This window comes from Ostrinia nubilalis, chromosome 27, assembly GCF_963855985.1.
Source record: "Ostrinia nubilalis chromosome 27, ilOstNubi1.1, whole genome shotgun sequence".
NCBI lineage: Eukaryota > Metazoa > Arthropoda > Insecta > Lepidoptera > Crambidae > Ostrinia > Ostrinia nubilalis.
This window is the reverse complement of record NC_087114.1, coordinates 5642114-5663412: the sequence shown is the minus strand read 5'-3', so window position 1 is coordinate 5663412 and position 21299 is coordinate 5642114. Positions and strand designations below refer to the sequence as shown.

Genomic DNA, 21299 nt, shown 5'->3' with positions numbered 1-21299 from the left:
ATGTATGGAAATGTCCCAAGAAGATATCGGAATAACCTCTATCTCCAACCAAACCGTAGCCTATTTTTAATTGGCGTGAGCTTTTTAGATGTAGTTTGGCTGTCAAAGCGTGGGACGTCCACCTACAAGGTGGACCGACGACATCGTAAAGGTAGCAGGGAAGCGCTGGACGCAGGCCGCTACCAATCGATCAACGTGGACAGCATTAGGGGAGGCCTATGTTCAGCAGTGGACGTCCTATGGCTGAAATGATGATGATGATGATGATGTCAAAGCTTTCGCTAAAATCAATATAAAATCACGGCATGAATGTCGCCTGTCAGATATGGTTAACATTTTTAATGAATGCATTATCTGATAATACTATATCAGGCACTTCAGTTGATAAGGATATGGGAAATTAATCCATGTTATTATAATACTAGCGGTCGCCCGTGACTTCGTTCTTTTGACTTCGTAAGTAAAAAGAGACTTATCACTCTGTGATCAAACTTGATAAGTAAATTGGTAAATATGTATAATAGGTATGATGGGATGTTCATTAATTAAAACTATTTCCTTCAAAGTTCCTTTTGCTTTTAGCATATTATTATTATCCCAGTAACTATGTTTTAGTTTGCAATGTGAAAAAAAGAGAAAAATTTTATGTGGCCAAATTATCTCAATAAAAGTTCGCCCCATGATAAAATTACAATAAGAATTTTTTATCCACAACGAGGAAGCTCTTGGTCTGTATCTCACCTAATGGTAAGTGACGATCAGGCCGAAGGTGGAAGCGAGCTTCACCCGGAATCCTCAACCATAGAGGAACTAGCTATCTTACTTCTTAACTGCCGGAACACAACAATGCTGTTAACATTGTTGTTATGGCGACAGACTTGGGTAAGATAGTGGTAGCTAGCCAGGCGGACTTAGAACAAGCCCTACAACCAACCAAACCGAACAGAAAAATCTGCTCCCACTGGGAATTGAACCCGGGACGTCTGCGTCTGAAGTAGGTAGGTGGTCTTACCACTAGACCACAGAGGCGGTTGCCTATTAACTTTATGCCTTTCAAAATTACTCTAAGTAGGAGTAAGTAACTAATTTTCCCTCCACACTTCGAGGGTCATTAACAAACATGCTTTAAGTACAAAAGTTTTAAAAGGTCAAAATTAAATGAGCATGGAGTTAGTGGGAAGCATATTCCATTTGCGTCTCTTACGTACGCCTTGTAATAATTATAAAGCTAAGAAATCTTAGAGATTTGAGTCGCTTTTCAAACTAAAAAAAGACTTTAAAAAATTTAACTGCCTAAGGCGGGAATCGAACCCACGATCTTCCGCTTGCCGGGCGACTGCTCTTCTATATGAGCTACTTAGACACTGGATGAACCACTTTAACAAAGGTGACTGAGTTTCTTCTGCCACTCCGTCACTTCTCAGCACCAGCCTATATGTTGTCCCGAAGTGGTGGTAGGGCAAGCTATATTTGGGACGTGTACAAGTGCCCTGGAAAGGGCCTATGTATTGAATAAACTATTTGATTTGTTGTCCCGAAGTGGTGGATGCGCAATATTTGAGACGTGTAAGTGTGTTCTGAAAGGGGCCTACCTACATGATAAAGAATTTGAGTTCAGAGCTTTTAGGATCCCGTAAGCAAAAGGTGCCAATAGGTCCTACTAAAAGTCTTGATCACACGTACCGAGTAAACGGGTGAGACAGTAAAATGTTTACTCGGTCGAGACAGTTGGGTGAGCGAGTCACATACTCGAGCGCTCGGCCGAGCACTCTGCGTAATGTTAATACACACCGAGTACTCGGCCGAGAGAGCACTGTCTCGCCCGTTTGCTCGGTACGTGTGATCAAGGCTAAACTCTTTTAGCTGTTCGTCTTTATAATTATTAAAATTAAGGGGTTAAATTCAGGTTTCAGAAGTCAGCTTTTTATTATGTAGAAAAAGAGCACGCTTAAGTTAAAAATATCAATTCAAAAACTCGGAGTCAGTAAATAATTTCTTGCTTTCGGAATTTTTTGTTGCAAGAATTATGATTTTCTTTCTATTTGCTAATTTCGTACCGTACAATCTTCTTTCTTTGTAATAAGCGAAAAACTCTTCAATTACTAAACCAATTTGGTTAAGTCCGAGGGTGGTTCTTGTGAAGCGAAAAATTGAAAACGTTTCGCGGAAATAAGTATTACAATTCGGGAAAATTTACATCTTTTTATAGATGAATTGGACGTCTGGTTTGTCAGCTAGTGTTATCTAATTGAATCGGTATTATTAGAACTCATAAAAATTATTCGATTATAGACCGTTTCTTCCTATAATAGTTGCACATAGAAAGGTAGGTATTACGTTAAATACTTCAATTAATAAAGGTGGCTAATTTACCGGTGCCTTTACTTGACAGATATCTCTATCCGAGACTTAAGACCTCATAAAGATAGCAAGAAGGCGCTGGATGCATTACCAACCGGTCATTATGGAAATAATTGGGGAGGCCTATGTTCAGCAGTGAACGTTCTATGACTGAAATCTACGAAAAAAATATATCATCATCATCAGATTAGATGAGACTTAAGAAACCATATGTTGTTTAACTTATCGACAGTTCTTAAGCGACAAGTCGTGGTAAGTGGTATAGTAAGTATAGGTCCGGGAAAAAAATTAAGATAGGTAATCCTTTTTAGGGTTCAACGTAATAATAATAATGTTTTGGTTTAAAATTTAGGTAAGTTTAGGTAATACGACAGCACCTGTGTCCAACTCAAACAAAATACAACAGGTAAAGCTTGCACAAACCTAACTCACCTCATAAAAACTCAATAATAACAACAATTTTCCACCACTTCAATCAACTTAAAAGCGCATCGCGTTCCTTGATTGCGTTAAAACAATTTAAACGACTCTCCGTACGCGGGAGGTGCCGCGGTGACACTGAGAGCGACCGTGTTGATATCACTTTATTTGCTCGGAGGGATAGTGATCCGGGTAGGGCAATGCGAGAGCTATACTTACAAGAGCTTTAGATCTTAATGCAGATGCAGGTAAGAGCTAAAATAAGTTAGTTTTGCTTGCACTTATGTGAAGAAGTGTTATTTACTTGACTGTGTCCAAACTGAAAATCATAAAAACATCATAGGAAACTGCGTCAGCCATTTAAGCCTATTACTTACTACTACCTACTAAGCTTTCCAGTCCGTGGTATAATATAAACGAAAAGTTTTCTTCCCCAAAGGCCGACAGTTCTTCCACAAGCTATGTGCCTCACCCACTGCCACTTAAGTTTGGCAATTCTGGGATTATGTTGCGGTCAATTTGCTGTTTCTATGGATCTCTTCATTTCTGACTCGATCAATCAAATAGGGAAACTCCGTGTCAACCCGTCTAACCAGCGTGGGAGTATAGACCAAACCTTTGGTAAACTAGAAAGAGTCGTGCTCCTGCAGTGGACACTAAATTTAATGATCTCATCATGGACCTATAAAAAAAGGCGGACGGAACTCGCGCTTAGACAAAACTGTGACGCAAAATTTTGACGTCTGTCTATTGTGTGAGTGAATTTAGGGATGCCATGTTAGCCAAAACATTTTACCCATTTACTTTAAGAAAAACATAGATCGGCAGATGTTACTTGGAAATGTAGACAGAATTATTCCGTGCCATTTGAAAAGGATGAAAGGTGAATGCGTTGAGGTAGGCGCGAAATTTTCAATGTTAAAATTTTCTAACATTGTTTGCAAGTCAGTGTCAGGGTATGTACCTACATAATGTTGATCAAAAATGATTCACGCAGTTACAAATTACGAATCTTGTGTATGTCGGCGCCGGACACAGATGCTGCAATTATTATTGATGATTAATAGTACCAATCTTAATATTATGTTATCTGTATAAATCTGTAGAGCGGAAGGTTTGTGATTCCTAAACGTAACACCCGACTGATGCGCAGAAAAAGATAACTGTCAATCAGTTGTGTCATGTCAAGTGTGAGCAGGCGGCTGCGAGGTTATCTTTGAAAGCGTGTTGAGTTTGGTGGAACGTTAAATTGTAGGAAAAGTGATTGTCAACCATCCAAGATATTATCTCCTTGCCCGTTAACCCACGCCTATGGAGATTCCACCCCTAGAGTTCCTTCTGATAGAGACCCAGTGCCTTTATGTACATTATAATCATAATCTTATGCATCATCAATATATTATTATTATCTCTGATAGATTTTAACATACAACCTGACACTGACTTGCAATCAATGTAAGAAAATTTGAATTTCGCAGTTCTACATTTTTGGGAAGGATCAAATCTGCCTATGAAAATATATCCCATTAAAACACAATTATTATGATAAATTATTTTATTTCTATAGTATGCGTAATAAACAACTAAAAAGTCCTAAAACTATTATTAATTTCCCATATTTCGGGTAATTTTCCCACGTAAATAACTGAGAACACTGGTCTTTGACGTATTATTTTTTCGAGTGAATGACGTTTGATTTCAATTAATTTCAATATTTTAATGTCGGGAAATAAGTGATTGGATTATTATTTTACCTGTGAAATGTGATTCCTTAATTTTTGTTTGTTCGAACAGAACGGGTTTTACACAATTTCATCACACAAGAAATGTCGTATTCGTGTTGTTTTTTCGCCGCCTAAATGTGTCAACTGTGTGAAGTTTGCACTCGAAGTGGTGCGTCAGGGTGTGAATGTGTGCGTGCCGGCCTGTACGTACAGGCAGTGGGTAGACACTTCTCATACAAAAACTAGTCTCTATATGTAGCAATTGATATACAACCTTATCCCTTAAGTAATAAAGTGCATTTTGGATTGATTTCACTATAGCAGGGGAACCCGCGGATCAATACCACCATACTAAAAATAATTGTTAGTGTCCTTATGTTGGTAGTATTGTTAGTTTGACAAATGAAAAAAAATGTCTGGCAATTGAGTTTGAGTTTTAAACCGGCGAATTGATTCGTGTGAAGTTATTTTCTCAGATTTGGTGCAATATTACTGTAAATAAACTTTTCTGTCGTTTTCGTTGAGTTGATTAAGTTCCTCCGTATCGGGCGTGATAAAGTTTGCTGTTCAGTGTTATGTTTTTTGTGAGATAGAGACTCTTTTAAATAAGCTGTGTTTCAACTTCTACAGAAGTTTAAACTCTTATTTACTTTTCTGTTTAATGGGTATGTTATCTACTTACTTGAAATATTAGATCTATTACAAATCTATTTTTCATTAAAAACAACCCTATGTGATGAAAATGTAAATGTACTTTCAAAACTGGTAAATGCATGAACCAGGGCATTGACACTGGTTGGAGAGAAATTATAGGCTTTGTTTAATTAATACCTATTTCATTTTAGGCTTCTACTGATAATGGAGAGTAGAAACAACAAGAAGTGCGTTATTTGTAATAAGAGGCGAAGTCGTGGTGGATCACCCTTACTTTTGAGTAGGTTTCCTCTGGATTCTGACCGGTAAGTTTCTAATAACACTCATTTATTACAAGATAATTTTACTGATTGTGTAAACTTAAAGGCTGGGATTAATATTTTTAATCATACAGTAAATAACCATAACCAATTTTTAATTTCAGTATTTTGTTTCGTACTCTGTAAATGAATTGCATAACAATACTAAAAGAAATTAGTTGATGAATAAATTTCAGTTTGTTATTCTTTTTCTTTTCTAATAGGTATTTCTTATTTCAGTTGTCGAATGTGGGTTAAAAATGCTGGCATAGAAGACTTAGCATATGTACCTATTGAAAAGTTACACCAACTGAAGTTTGTTTGTGGTGGGCACTTCACTCCTGAATCCTTCAATGCCAAAGGAACTCGGCTGAAGAACTCAGCTATTCCAACACTGGAATTGAGCAATCCCATCTTGCCAGATGAAGTTTTGACAGAGTTTCCTCTTCATGTAAAAGACTCCAATAAAGAAAACCTCAAGACAGGTATGATGATGACTTCAATTATTTTTTTTAAATTTAATTTACTATCTATCAATTTTTCTGAATTATTTAGATGTCTTAATTAATTTTCTTTGGTTTCCAAAACAAACCAACCGAATGCAATTTAACAAGGTTCTTTCTTTGTAACCACAAACATGTGTTGTATGCTTATCAATAAATAATATATAATTTCAATTATTAATTATATCTATACTTTGTTACAGTTCTTTATGATCATTCATATTGCATTCCAAAGAAGTCAAATCCAGTTGAACGAGGTATGTTTATCTAAAATTATACTAATAATATAAAAAGGAAATATTTAATTGTTTGTTTGTATTTGATCGGCTCCGTAACTCGAAGCCAAGATAGCCTAAAGTGCGGGTTAGAACCCCACAGCTTGAATATTGTAGTAAACCCACTCGTAACACAATTTAGCTTAGAATGTGTGTTGAGTTAGAGGGACTTTAGTAATTTGTGTAATACAAATTCTTCAAAAAAAAGTACCGGACCAATTTGAAAAATTTTAGGCAATCTACATTAATTAGCCAGGTCAGCTAGTTTAATAATATTTAATATAAGCTAGTAATTTTTAATGTGAGCAAGACATGTACTAGACTGATTGTACCCTAAAGTTGGGTAAGAACATGACATTTTATTACCCAATTCACATTTCATTATCTGCTTTCAGTTCCCCTTACAACTACAACCAAACAACTAAATTCAACATGTTTGGGAGCTGTGGATATACCAGATTCTGGTATTTCTGCGAAAACAACTTTTGAACCTCTTCCTTCTACTTCCAATGCACCAGAACATATTATGACCTATAAACCCATTACTCATGGTAAGTGTACAAACTAATTATTTACCTTCTAAAATATGCCTTCCCTCAAACTAAAGAATGCCACCCTGGATGCGTTCTGCAGTCTGCAGTCAGGTCAAAATGAACTTATATGTACAACATTCTAGGTTTCTGTACATTTTATATTAATGCGATTTGACCGTGCGGATACGAACAAAGAACGCAAAGGACACGTGACTGATTGCCTTATCACGACCACTTACAGATTGTCTTGACATACCCGCAGACCGCATCCAGAATGCAGAACATTAAAACCTCTAAATGCCTTTAATTTAATATTATGTCATTGTTATTGAAGGTGGGCCCACGCTTCATATTTTATGAGAAGAGCTATCATTATCCTGTCTTTGCATTTTTTTAAAACTTGATAATGATTGATTGATTTGGAAATACATAATATGTTTCATAAAACAACAAAATAAATTTTAAACTAATTTGCATATTTATAATATTTCAGATGATAAAAACATTTGCCATCAAGATGCACAGGCAGAAATATTAGTTCACAGTTATAAAAGACCTAAGAAAAACATTGAAATGAAAGGTAAGATAAAACATACCTAATTTAAAAAACTAAGTAAAATTGCTGATTAATTAACCAATATTCAATTCAATTTGCTTTAATGTTGTTTTTTTTACTAATGGAAATGTTTTTATTACAGACACTTCATCAACATTTACAATTAAAGAGAAGAGGCTTTGGCGACAGTTACAAAATGCAAAAAAAACAATAAGGAATATAGCGAAGTCAAGAGTGAATTTAGACAAGTTAGATTCGGAAGTGCTGACATCGTTAGTAAAGGATGTAGTGCAGAATAACAAAAAAAAGTCACAAGGAAAAAGGTGGACTTTAGCCAACAAAATATATGCTTTGGCTATATTTAAACGGTCCCCTAAAGCATACCGCTATATGCAAAAGCTGTTTACGCTACCAAGCACTAAAACGCTCCAAAGGATTTAAAAAAATATACCAATGGAGCCTGGTATAAATAAAAATATAATTGATAATATGTTAGAGGCAAAAGCATCAAGTATGCCAAAGGAAAATAAATATTGCTCGTTAATATTTGACGAGATGGCGTTAAAGAAACGGATAATTTATAACGAAATTGCTGATAAAGTGGATGGCTACGTGGATTATGGAGAGGGCGAGAACATGGGACGAGAAAAGAAAATTGCAGACCATGCGTTAGTGTTTATGATACAGGGTGCTAAACATAAATACAAACAATATATTGCGCACTATTTTGTGGAAGGCACAATATCAACAGCAAAACTGGCAAAAATTATATCGGACATCATCAAAAAATTAAAAGAAATCGGATTTATGGTTCTAACAACAGTTTGTGATCAGGGATCTACAAATATAGGAGCTCTTAACATGTTAAAAAGAAACTGTGGACAAGGCATAGATAGCAACTCTCTGTAAATAATGACAAAATTTTTATAATCTATGACATCCCTCACTTGTTCAAATCATTACGAAACAATTTCTTTAAAAGTGGAAATATGTCTTTCGATGGAAAAATTGCACAATGGAGGCATTTGGTAGTTGCAGAAGAACACAACAGAAATTTTTTAAATTTAAAAAAACTGAATAGTACCATTGTAAATCCAACATTCAAAACTAAGATGAGGGTGAAGTATGCTGCGCATGCTCTGAGTAATACCGTGGCAGCTATTTTAAAAATGATGGCATGGAAAGAAGTTTCTGATTGCAATGATACAGCATTTGTGATTGAACAGTTAGATAAACTATTTGATTGTACAAATGGTCCATCATCTTTAAATGACGTAAAGAAAGGGATCCGGGAAAATGTTTCCACATCAAGTAATCACATTGAGTCTTGGACCTTTTATACTGATAAGTTAAAAACCATAAAATTTATAACAGCAGAAAACACGATACTAAAAAATGTTAAATGCGTAAAGGGATATCAAATATCTATCAAATCCTTAAACGATATTTGGGAAAAGTTAAAGAATGAAGGGTTTAAATATATGAACCTTAGACAGTTTAACCAAGACTCTCTGGAAAACTTATTTGGAATCATTAGGCAACACAGTGTAACCAATAGAAATCCCACTATCACGCACTTTACTGCAGCGCTTAAAACAAGCATGGTTACTGGGCTGAAAGTGCCTCATAGCAGAAGTGCTAATTGTGAAGCAGACAACAATAAACATATCGCACCCTTCCTGGAATAAGTACGCAAGTGAAAAATGCCAACTTTTCAGGAGCGTAAAAAAACTGTCCTAAAAATTTATTACCATTATTAAAAATATGTGTTATACATCAAAAGATAGCTAAAAATGTCTGTGAGGGGCCTATGTATTTATATTTAAAGTACACGTAATAGGTTTTGAGAAAAACTTAAAAAAGAGCGTTGCGTACTTATTCCGCGAAACATATTTAACACCTTGTTGTTGTAATTATGAATATTGCATTGTTGACATGTAAAGGAATACATGCTGTTTGGTATTATTGCAGATAACCACTTATTGGCGTTCAGATTTAGTCGTGCATTCAACGTGTAAGTGTAGTTTACGTAGTTTTTCCTCGAACTATTCGTATTGAAATAAATTCGTAAAAAGGGTAACGTACTTTTACCTTGTGAAAAATTACATTACTTATGGTAGTATTTAAAATTATAGCTTTATTCAAAATCAAAAAGTTACAAAATTTTTGCATAACTATATTATAATTTTCGGAAATTGCATTTTTAGGGAGAGACGAGCTATCAAAAGGACTAATGCCCGTTTTCACCATCAATCCCTAATTTGTAAGTGACCTCTATGGTGATACATAACAGGAATTTTGTTTTTATAGGGGTCACTTAAAAATTTGGGATTAATGGTGAAAACGGGCATAAAACTCATTTATTTTTGCAAGAAGGCTTTTATAAAGCACTTTTATAGTTTTACACTCCCCAGTATTAACCCAACCACTGCTTCAGGACATTTTTTTTTACGGAAGCGGTAGATAGATATTTTGTAAAGTTACCATTTTAAACAGAAAATCCACAATCACCATTTGCAGACACCAAACCGAGGAATGAACTGCCGTTTGCAGTATTTGCGGACCAATACGACCTAAAACCTTTAAGAGCAGAGTCTAATACTTTAAAGACAATCAACGCACCTGTAACTCACCGAGGAGCGGGTGTCTATGGGCGGCGGGTAAACACTTACCATCAGGTGATTCGTCTGCTCGTTTGCCTCCTTTCCCTTAAAAAACCCAGAAACATAACCACTCACAGGTCCGTTCAATTAGAAAGGAAGTTACAGAAATCACTAGACCTGAAAAAATATGAACGAACACACAGATTTTTTTTATTAAAAGAGATAGGTACCTACCTGAAAAAGGAAAAGAAACAAGACTGACAGTATACTTACCTCATCATGCGGTCGTCTGGAATAATACGGAGACAACTCGAGCACGATTATATTTGATGCTTTGTGTTAAGGTTCGATTTATATTTCACTGAATAACGAACTGCTTGTAGGTTCCCAGCTGCAAGAAAACCCGAGAAATATTATAATGAGATGAAACGTGTTTGCTTCATAGATGACATTATGAAGATGATCTTCAGATTTATGTGACAAAAAATGATTCGGATTACCGGAGTACCCATTGTCTACTCACGGACATTGCCCGCGGGCGGCGTGACCGGAGGGAGCGGCGAGCGTTCGGCGAACGAACGAGCAATGTTCGGTTCGCGAGCGAACATCTAAGAAGACGATCCTGACGCACTCTCTTCAACGACTTTGCACTAAACGGTCTCAATATCATTGTTAATTTATACCGAATAGACAATTAATTGTATACAGTCCACTCTTTCATTTAATTAACTTCCACTACACTCACTATCGAAGTAACATATTGGTCCATCTACCGGAAAACTGAATCCCGCTGAAGAAACGACTGCGGTATCGAACTTTGACCCCGCGACACGTCCGCCGATCTATTGCGCCGTGTCACCATCGCTATCCGAGGAGTTGAAGATCAGAGTCACCTGTGGAATTTCTGGATAAGGATACGGGTGTTTTGTGAGTTCTTTCCAATTTATCCCTCATTTACATCTTTTCCTAAATTCCGTTACTTAATTCTTGCATAAGTCCAATTCACAACACTTTTCTTGCTTTTTATTTGAGTTGGCGCAAGCTAATTAATTCGCACGTCATTCCTTTCCGCTAGCGGTGCCCGTACTGCCGCCACTAGTTTTTGTCAATAATTATAAGCGCACGGGCCAGTTTCGTAGATATTACTTATAGATACATCGCTACCGTTAGACTGCATCAGCTGAGCGCCTATTCATACGAATAACATTAATTGACGCACGATCTTTATTTACGTCCGCACCAATTAGATTTTTTCATAGGCCCTTAATTATTTTTCCTACCCACAATGGCTGAAAAATTAATTAAACAGCGCGGCTCCGTAAAGGCTAAGCTTACTAGTTTCAGCAATTACATGACAGTTATAAAAAGCTGCAAACAACTCTCGGACCTACAGGCTCTCGAACTTGAAGGTCGATTTAATAAATTTGAAAGCTTACATGATGAATTTAATGATTTACAGACCGACATTGAGCTGCTATCAGACAATCCAGAGGAGGCCTATGCCGAGCGCTTCAAATTCGAAGACACCTTTTATCCGCTGGTTGCACAGGCGCGAAAGCTCCTGGAGGCCAGTCAGCAACTTCAGAACAAGCTTTCTGCAGGTTCCGTATCAGGCTCCGAGGTATCAGGTGGGGCGAAAAGCAATTTTATACGTTTACCTAAAATAGACCTACCTCATTTTGATGGAAGTTATCAGTGTTGGCTGGAATTTAGAGACACCTTTCTCTCCTTAATCCATAACAACAATAGTATCGATAACATAAGCAAGTTCCATTACTTGCGTGCGTCCCTAGGGGGAGCAGCCGCCGAAATTATTAAAAATATTGATTTTAATAGCGATAATTATATAATGGCATGGGAACTATTATGCGATCGATACAACAATAGTCGCCTTTTGATAAACAACCATATTCAGGCATTATTTAACGCTCAGTCCATTAGCAATGAGTCTAGTATTGCTTTGCGCCAACTAATTGACGTTATAAATAAAAATATAAGGGCGTTAAAAGCGCTGCGTGAACCCACTCAATATTGGGACACGCTCATTATTTATTTAATGGCTCTAAAACTAGATTCTATCACGTTTAGAAATTGGGAGGAGTATCGCAACACTCTGCCTCATTCACCAACACTAGTTCAGTTTTGCACATTTATTAACAATAAAGCCGACTTACTTGAAACAATAGAAGACAATAAAAAATCAAATACAACACAAATCTCAGAAACAAACAAATCAAAAAGCCTTATTATAACATCTAATCAACACAATATAAGTAATATGCAAAATAAAAATAAAATTATTTGTCCATTATGTTCACATAATCATTTTCTTTACTCATGTGATTCTTTTAGAAGTCTTACTGTAGAAAATAGACTACAAAAGGCAAAATATCTCGGGGTATGCATGAACTGTTTACGGGAAGGCCACGTAGAAAAGCGCTGTAGGTTTTCATGCTGCAAATATTGCAAGGATAAGCACAACACTTTACTTCATTTAGACCAATCCAACAATAAAGTAGAACGTCATCCAATGCCTACTACTAGTAACAATGTTTCGTTTTCTGCAGATATACTACCTAATTCTCAAAGTCATATCTTGCTTTCCACAGCTGTGGTGAGAGTGGTGAGCGACAAAGGTCAAAGGTACAGCGCCAGAGTCCTGCTCGACAACGGTAGTACAGCTCACTTTGTTACTGACGCCGTGTGTACCAAGCTCGGATTGTCCCGAGTTGGCAACAGTTCCAAGGTTACAGGTATTAACAATATAACTAGTACTAGTACACAGTCTTGTAACCTCACCATCGAATCAATGCATAATGAGTACTCAGTTAAAATTAATTGCCACATTTTGCCTGAAATAACTAAAAAATTGCCAGCATCCTACATAAATATAAATTGCATACCAATTCCTACAGGACTAATTTTAGCGGACCCATCATTTAACATTCCAACAGATATAGATATTCTGCTAGGAGCTGAAATATTTTGGGATGTAATTCAGAGCAATCACATAAATTTAGGAAAAAACTTGCCAAAATTATGCGAAACGAAGTTAGGATGGTTAATTTCTGGTTCCGTACCTACTAATAATAATTTAAACGTTACTTATTCACATTTTTGTAATTTTTCAAAAACAGACAGCATAGAATTATCCAAATTTTGGGAGCTAGATTCAATTTCTCCTAAACATTGTCTTTCTTTGGATGAACGCGCGTGCGAAGAAAGTTTCACGTTAAATACCAAACGTAGTCCGGACGGTCAGTTTATTGTTACCATGCCGCTCAGTGCGGATCCCGGCGTTCTCGGTGACTCATACGCTATGGCTAAACGTAGGTTTTTAACTTTAGAGAAACGTTTCGAGCGCGATGCTACATTTAAACGTATGTACATGGATTTCATGGATGAGTACGAATTTTTGGGTCACATGACGGAGGACACAAACTCATCAAACGGTGATCGGGATAAAATTAGTTATTTCTTGCCCCACCATGGCGTATTACGAGAATCTAGCAAAACAACGAAGCTGCGAGTAGTTTTTGATGCGTCTGCTAAGTCTACGTCAGGCGTATCACTCAACGACATCCAATACGTCGGTCCAACTGTACAGAATGATTTATTTTCAATTTTAATTAGGTTCAGGCAACACAAATATATAATTTCTGGAGATGTTGAGAAGATGTATCGAGCAATTTTACTAGATCCTAAGCAACGCTCCCTACAACGTATCTTATTTAGAAGGAATCCCTCCGAGCCGCTTAAAACTTACACGTTAAATACGGTCACCTACGGGACGGCGTCGGCACCTTATCTCGCGACCAAGTGTCTTGTGAGCCTCGCTGACGTCACGAATAATGAACAAGTCAAACGTAGTATACAGCATGATTTTTACGTCGATGATTTATTGACTGGGTCGGACACTATTCGTGGGACAGTTGAACTTTGTCAGGAAATAAAGGCAATATTGGCTTCGGCAAAGCTAAACTTAAGAAAATGGCAATCTAATAGTCCTGATATTTTGAAGGAGGTCGTAGATATTGAGGACAATTGCAACCTTGACTTGGATTTGTCAGATGATTATTCATCGAAAACTTTAGGTTTGTTATGGATTTGTAGGCAAGATGTTCTATCATTTTCCATAAACATTGAAACTCCTACGGACGTAACAAAAAGGCATATTCTATCGGTAATAAGTCAGATTTTTGATCCGCTGGGTTTAATTGGACCCTGTGTTGTCGAAGCAAAAATAGTCATACAGAAACTATGGTTAAATAAGTGCGATTGGGACGATACCGTACCTGAGGATATAGCATATCAATGGTGTTCATTTGTAGATACATTGAAATGTTTGAATTCTCTGCGCATTCCGCGATGGTTTTCATGTGATAATTTCATAAGTCACGAGATACACGTGTTTACAGACAGCAGTGAAATGGCATATGGCGCTTGTTTATACATACGATCTATAGATAGCTCGAATGCAGTCACGATACGTTTATTGACTTCTAAAAATCGTATAGCCCCCATAAAACCCACAACAATGCCAAGACTCGAACTATGTGGAGCACTTTTAGGCGCAAGACTGTGTACTAAGGTAAGGGAATCCCTTACTTCAATGATTAGCCGCTGCATATTTTGGTGCGATTCGACGATTGTGCTGGGTTGGCTATCCAGTTCGCCAACTGATCTAAAACCTTTTGTAAGACATCGTGTCAATGAAATACAAGACACCACTTTAGGGTCAAAATGGAACTATGTGCCAACAAAGGACAATCCCGCGGACCTTGTTTCTCGAGGGGTGAAGGCTGATAATATCAGCGATTCCAAATTATGGTGGTCGGGACCTGCATTCTTATCACAAGATGAATGCTATTGGCCGAAGTTGTCCAAGTGTATCGAGAAACAGGATCTGCCAGAGTTGATTTGTAATCTTGTAAACGAATCAAATAATCAAATTCCTGACTTGATTAATCACACTATAATACAAAAATTAATACACAAATATTCTAATTTTAATTATTTACAAAGAATCTTAGCCTACCTTAAACGATATATGTACAACTTAAACAATAAAAATAATAAATTACAAGGTTGTCTGACGAATCAGGAAATTGAATCATCTTTGAAATGCATTATACGTACAGCTCAACATGAAATGTTTCAAAATGAATACCTGATTCTGAAATCCGGGAATACGTTGCCTTCTAAAAATCGATTAATATCCTTATCTCCTTTTTTAGATTCCGACGACATCATTCGCGTCGGCGGTAGATTGGATAATTCACCTTATGATTACAACACAAAGCATCCGATGCTTTTATGTAGCAAGCATCACTTGACAAAAATTTTGTTTCAAACAACTCACAAAAAATTACTACACTCTGGCCCTCAATTACTATTAGCAAACATACGTCAGAAATATTGGCCGTTAGGAGGTAGGAACCTGTCAAGAGCCACAGTGCAAAAATGTACAGTGTGTTTTAGACATAAAGCACAGAATATACAACCCATTATGGGACAGCTTCCTAATTCACGTAGTAACCTTGAATATCCATTTTTAAATTCCAGTGTCGACTATGCCGGTCCGATACTTATTGCTGATCGAAAGGGTAGAGGATGTAGACTTATAAAAACGTATATTTGCATTTTTGTCTGCCTAGCTGTTAAAGCCGTTCACCTGGAGCTTGTCTCGGACCTCACCAAGGAAGCATACATGGCTGCTTTAAATCGTTTTATCGCGCGCCGTGGCAAGCCTCGTAGTATATTGTCTGATAACGGCACTACCTTTGTCGGTTCTTGCAATCAATTGCGTCACTTTTTGCAAACTTCAAATATTAAATATGATATTGCACTGGAAGGAATCGATTTTAATTTTGTACCTGCTTATTCCCCTCATTTTAATGGCGTTGCTGAGGCCGCAGTTCGCTCAACCAAGCATCATTTAAAGCGACTTCTAACGTTAACTCACTTCACGTTCGAAGAGATGGTTACGTGCCTAACTCAAATAGAGGCCATTCTAAATTCCCGACCTCTCACTCCTCTTTCACCTGAACCTCTTGATTTCTCTGCCCTAACTCCTTCACATTTCTTAATTGGAAGGTCACTCACATCCGTTCCACATCCACAGGTGACTGACAACGGCAACATTACCAGATTGGAGCGATTCCAAAGAGTGGAGTTCATAAGACAACATTTCTGGAAGAGATTTAACACAGAATATATATCTTTGCTACAGCAGAAAACAAAATGGTCCACATCCAAAGGGAACATCACTGTGGGGAGCCTGGTTCTAGTGAAGGATAAGGCGCTCCCACCTCTCTGTTGGCTGCTGGGTCGCGTCGTGCAGACCTACCCGGGCTCCGATGGCGTGGTGAGGGTCGCCGAACTGAAGACAAAGAAGGGGACTATCCGCCGTGGCTTCAACAATATATGCCCTCTACCAATTTCTTGAAGTTTCCACTTCAACCCGGGGAGCATGTCTACTCACGGACATTGCCCGCGGGCGGCGTGACCGGAGGGAGCGGCGAGCGTTCGGCGAACGAACGAGCAATGTTCGGTTCGCGAGCGAACATCTAAGAAGACGATCCTGACGCACTCTCTTCAACGACTTTGCACTAAACGGTCTCAATATCATTGTTAATTTATACCGAATAGACAATTAATTGTATACAGTCCACTCTTTCATTTAATTAACTTCCACTACACTCACTATCGAAGTAACACCCATTTTTATAAAATAATAAAACAATATTTTTATATCAACGACCTTTTATCAGGAGTGGACTGGTCAATTGAAGCTATAATGCTGTAATTTAATGAGAACTTACAGAGCAGATAATAATACATCTGATGTGACCATCCACCAGGTTCAACTTCAGAGAATGTGTGAAGGAATTACACGACCTAATTCCACCAGCCCCCTTCCATCATCAGACGCTGGTTAACGTATCATTCCTATATTGTCGACATTCCACCAGCTTGCACTAAGCGTTTCGATAAACTCTTTTATAATGCGAACAGGTCGCTGCCTGCTGCTGTCTCTCCTGAGCCGGATACCGGACCTTATAGGCACTTACAGGTAGATATCTATCATCTTATACTGCATCTCACTTAACATCACATGCAATTGCGGTCAAATACCTTTTGCTACCTAGTTCTGCGTTGAGTTTATGAAGTCAATAGAAGACAACAAAATATAAGCTAGTGCTAAAGTAGTTTTATGAACCTTGATGGAACAGTCCAAGCATTGGGTATTGAATGGAATTTGAGCACAGATTTCAATACAATGTGAATATACCACAAATTGCAAAACCAACCATGAAACGTAACATTTTATCTGATACATCTGATCAAACTTTTTGATCCCCTTGGCTGGAGCTTAGCGTTAAGTACAGTCATGGCTAAGATTCTAATGGAAATAGAATAGAAAGTATGTATTTGTTTAAAAAAAAACTTTGGCTGATAAAAAACTAGTAAGGATGGAAAGATAAGTAACTCATTAGAAAAAGATTGGATTAAGATACGGCAGGATTTGATTCACATTGACAAAATACAGATATAGGTTGGTATACTATCTATAGATAGAGAGAAAAAATACATCATCATCATTTCAGCCACAGGACGTCCACTGCTGAACATAGGCCTCCCCCAATGACTTCCACATCGCGCGGTTGGAAGCACATAGTACTTACGCAGAACTGACGGCCGATGGGGCAGGCAAGGTTATGGAGCGGACACCACGTACCGGAAAACGCAGCGTTAGGACATCCATCCACAAGGTGGTCCGACGACCTGATAAAAGTAGCGGGAAGGCGTTGAATGCAGGCCGAGTAAAAATACAATACAATGAATTTAGCGATGCCTCTGTGAGTGCAATAAATTGCAGCCGTTCACTATCAACTAGATGAAGGATTTAAAACGAAATTGATTGCTAAAAAACTCAAGTGCTCTCAAAAAACTATTTTTTTTACCACGTCTTGAGCTATGTGGTGCTTTGAGTAAACTGGATGAAGCAAATGAGAAGAAGTAATGTGAAGAATACCAACCTCACAGATGTTCGAACACTGTGAACAGGTTTTTCTATTGTGATCGCCTAGCTGTCTGGAGAGACGAATAGGTGGAAATCTATTGTTGCAAACCGCGTCGTGGAGAAATTCGAAAACGTTTATAACAATTAATACTATAATTCATAAGAAAGCTGATACAGCTCCACATTTTGGATTATCAAGGCGAGACCATTGGCGAGAAAATACGTGCACAGATGTTTCAATTGTGCTAAATTGAATGCTACTACCAAAGTACAAATAATGGTAGATTTACCAGAACAGCAAGTATCTCAATCTAGACAATTCATGAACAAGGGAGACGATTTTGAAGGACCCTTTTAAATTTTGATGTCCAAGGGAACAAAACTATAGAAGCCTATAATATAGTGATATTTATTGTCTGCATGACTACAAAAGCTACCCACATTGAACTCGTTGGTGACATCACTTCCAAATCCTATAAGGTTCACACTCGATCAACCGGTGTGCAGCGATGGCGACCAGACCTAAATGCATTGTTCGCCATCGCTGCACGCCGGTTGATCGCGTTGGTTTGGCCGAATCTTAAGTTAATCGCTATCACTGCACGCCGGCTGATCGCTTGAGATTGCGTTGGTTTGGCTGAACCTATAAAGAAAAAAGAACAGTTTTTATTTGGTCCAAAACTTATAGGTGCTTTTATACGCTTTGTTGAAGAGTGGCCGGACCTGTGAAGCAACCAGGATAGGAACTTTGTCTGAGCCAGGAGTTTCATAAGGCCTGGAAATAAATGCAATTTACTGGACAAATAGCGTCAACACTAGGATAGGCACTACATTCCAGTGGCAAGTACAATCTGTGGAGGTCTGCGGAAGGTCGATCAAGTACCACCTGAAAAGAATACAGTCAGTATTCGCTCATCGTACCTACATACGAAAAGATGGCAACAGTTTTGTATCAGGTTGTTGCATTTTTAAACGTCTGACCATTACGAGTATGTCCTTTTGATTACAATAATCCTTAAAATACATAATTATAAACTTGTGTCATTCTATAATTGGGGACACACCGATTGTTGCTTACTGCTCCAAAAGACGTATAGATACATACCTTGTCACGCTGGCAATACACGCATAAGCTGATAAATGAACACATGCGGCTCTGGAAAGATGAAAATTTATCACGATAACTACGATAACGATTCACTGAAGAGAGAGACAGAATTTAAAATGGATCTTGTACTCATAAAGACCGATAATTTTACCACGTGGTAAGTAATCATTGGGACGAATTTTTGATAAACACACAGTCTTACAGGGGTATTTAGTGCAAAAAGGAGTGGATTGGATACTTAAATGACTGAAACTAAGTTAATTTGTGCTTTGTTAATGACTTAATACCGCCTTCCCCTTCATTTGTTTTAAGTAACTGTCCTCTCTATAGGTTGTCTGGAAGAGATCGCTTCATAGCGATAAGACCGCCTAATTGTACCTTATGTGTTCCTTTTCTTTCTATTTCTTTTTATGTGGTGTACAATAAAGAGTATTTATTATTATTATTATTATTATTAATTACATCTAAATAAATGTATCAATATCGGTTTAAAATACAACATCGCCAAAAGCTTCGCAAAATATTAGCAACTAGACTTGCACAAAGATATCTACGTAGAAAATAACGTATCAATTGTTATATATTATAATGCGAATAAAATCTTCGTGGAAGAATTAGGCATCTAGACTTGCACAAAATTACCAGCATAATGTGCACAAAAGTTTCGTGGAAAAACTACGCAACTGAACTTGCACTACGATACCCACCAAATAATATCCTAAAATAAGTATGCAACAATAGATACGCGAAAATGTTTTTTAAAGTCTTCGTGGAAGATGTACGTAACTATTAATATGCTATTATTCATACGGAACTTTATTAAACAATTAAGTGCAAATGTATTTACTTCGTTTTTGTTATGGAAATTTAGATATTTTAATGTTGCAATATTTTACATATTTGTACATAATTTCTTCATTTTTAAGAGAAAAATTATGAAAAAAATTGACAATATGTATTACCTCCTCCTCGATTTTTTAGTGCAATAAAAAAAATATCGCACAAGTGGACTTACATACTTCTTCCACGGGGGGTGCGATATGCTGGAATATAAAGACATTTTAAAAACTAATTTAAAAACAACAGAAATAAAAATTAATGTTCAAGATTCCACAGACACTGAATTTTATCCTGTGTTGTCTATCCCGGACCCTGAAAACTTAGAACAGCCCATTGAAAATTTGTGTAGCCTTGAAAACCAACCAGTAGTATATGTAAGCGGGTATTTAGCTGCCAAACTATTACAGAACAGTTCTTGTTTAATTTGTGAAGAGTGTTTGAGCGTGAAAACTCCTGTTGACAATGATTTGTATGCATATATATCTCTTCGCGAATTGTGGCATGATAAAAAAAGTCTCGTTTATCCAACAATTCAATTATGTACCACCGTAAATGAAGCTAAACAATTTTATCATGACCATATTGCCGACCAGATATATATGGAAAATGTTGGAAAATTCATTTTCTTAATGTTGAGTACAAATTGTAATTTTAGTTGGTTTAAATGTCAACAACATAATAAAGAAATTTATGATAAGATGTTTAAAATATTAAGTTACCTTTTTCTAAGAAAAAGTTGTAAAATCATTAATGACAGCTTCATAAAAAGTGAAAACAATTTTGCTGACAAAAGTAAAAAAGCACAGCAACAAAGCATTGAAAAGTAATCTTGAGGCTGAGGTTCGATCAGCTGATAGAAAATTAAAGATGTTTATAAATAAAAATCCTATTTTTTCTTAGAAAAAGTTGTGAAAATAAAAGTTTACAAAATTATCATTTCTGTACTTTGTTATAATTTTCAATAATTCCTCATGCCTACAACTGCTATGTCATGTTCAATACTTATTGTAATATACCTATTTTATTTCGAAATAAATAATTTACGTTACAAAACTTCGTTTTACTTACACATAGTATAAAATAAAAATAGTAATCATTAAAATATTGAAGGTTCCTATACTAGATATCGATATGCAATTACAACCCTAGCAAAGTATCGATAATCGATAAGTTATTACGAACGTCACTAATACTGTCAGAAAATAAGGCATTATGTTGGTAGCTCCGCCTGTAGTTTGTGCGGTTGGTAAAGATTTGCGGGTCGTTCTCTAAAATGCATATGTGTGCGTGAGCTCAAAAAATATCTATGGAGTGCCGTCTCTTACTCTTTTATGCTCTTTGGTACAGGCAAGCTGGTGTATCCTAATGTCACAGTATTTTGTTGATGAGAATCCGTC

General features: G+C 37.0%; 2 protein-coding genes across 5 annotated transcripts in view; both read left to right on the top strand.

The window, feature by feature from the left end:
• LOC135085015 (uncharacterized) overlaps window positions 1–8201 on the top strand; it is a 165193-nt gene extending 156992 nt beyond the window's left edge. Inside the window, exons 2-7 of the mRNA XM_063979794.1 lie at window positions 4719–5464; window positions 5699–5943; window positions 6165–6218; window positions 6632–6787; window positions 7263–7349; window positions 7468–8201. Coding sequence (XP_063835864.1) covers window positions 5364–5464; window positions 5699–5943; window positions 6165–6218; window positions 6632–6787; window positions 7263–7349; window positions 7468–7766 — 942 coding nt within the window. The 5' untranslated portion in view covers window positions 4719–5363 and the 3' untranslated portion in view covers window positions 7767–8201. The remainder of the gene's footprint in view (window positions 1–4718; window positions 5465–5698; window positions 5944–6164; window positions 6219–6631; window positions 6788–7262; window positions 7350–7467) is intronic.
• Window positions 8202–10446: 2245 nt separating this feature from the next.
• Window positions 10447–16239, top strand: LOC135084846 (uncharacterized). Of its 4 annotated transcripts, none has more exons than XR_010259948.1 (3): window positions 10447–10848; window positions 11388–11556; window positions 12538–12964. XR_010259948.1 is itself a non-coding variant. In XM_063979585.1 (3 exons), the coding sequence occupies exons 1-3, from the start codon at window positions 11214–11216 to the stop codon at window positions 16058–16060; spliced, it is 414 nt and encodes a 137-aa protein (XP_063835655.1). In that variant the 5' UTR covers window positions 11176–11213; the 3' UTR covers window positions 16061–16239. The 4 variants fall into 4 exon arrangements, 2 of the variants coding, with proteins under 2 accessions (XP_063835655.1, XP_063835653.1); XR_010259947.1 differs by having other exon boundaries at window positions 10447–10855; XM_063979585.1 differs by lacking the exon at window positions 10447–10848 and adding an exon at window positions 16053–16239 and having other exon boundaries at window positions 11176–11556; window positions 12538–12600.
• The last annotated feature ends 5060 nt before the right edge of the window (window positions 16240–21299 follow it).

Bases quoted from the DNA above. Each gene is read 5' to 3' on its own strand.
- LOC135084846 (XM_063979583.1), top strand. From the start codon at position 11,214: ATGGCTGAAAAATTAATTAAACAGCGCGGCTCCGTAAAGGCTAAGCTT. The intron at 11,557-12,537 runs GTGGGGCGAAAA...TGCTTTCCACAG, and splicing joins ATCAGGCTCCGAGGTATCAG to CTGTGGTGAGAGTGGTGAGC.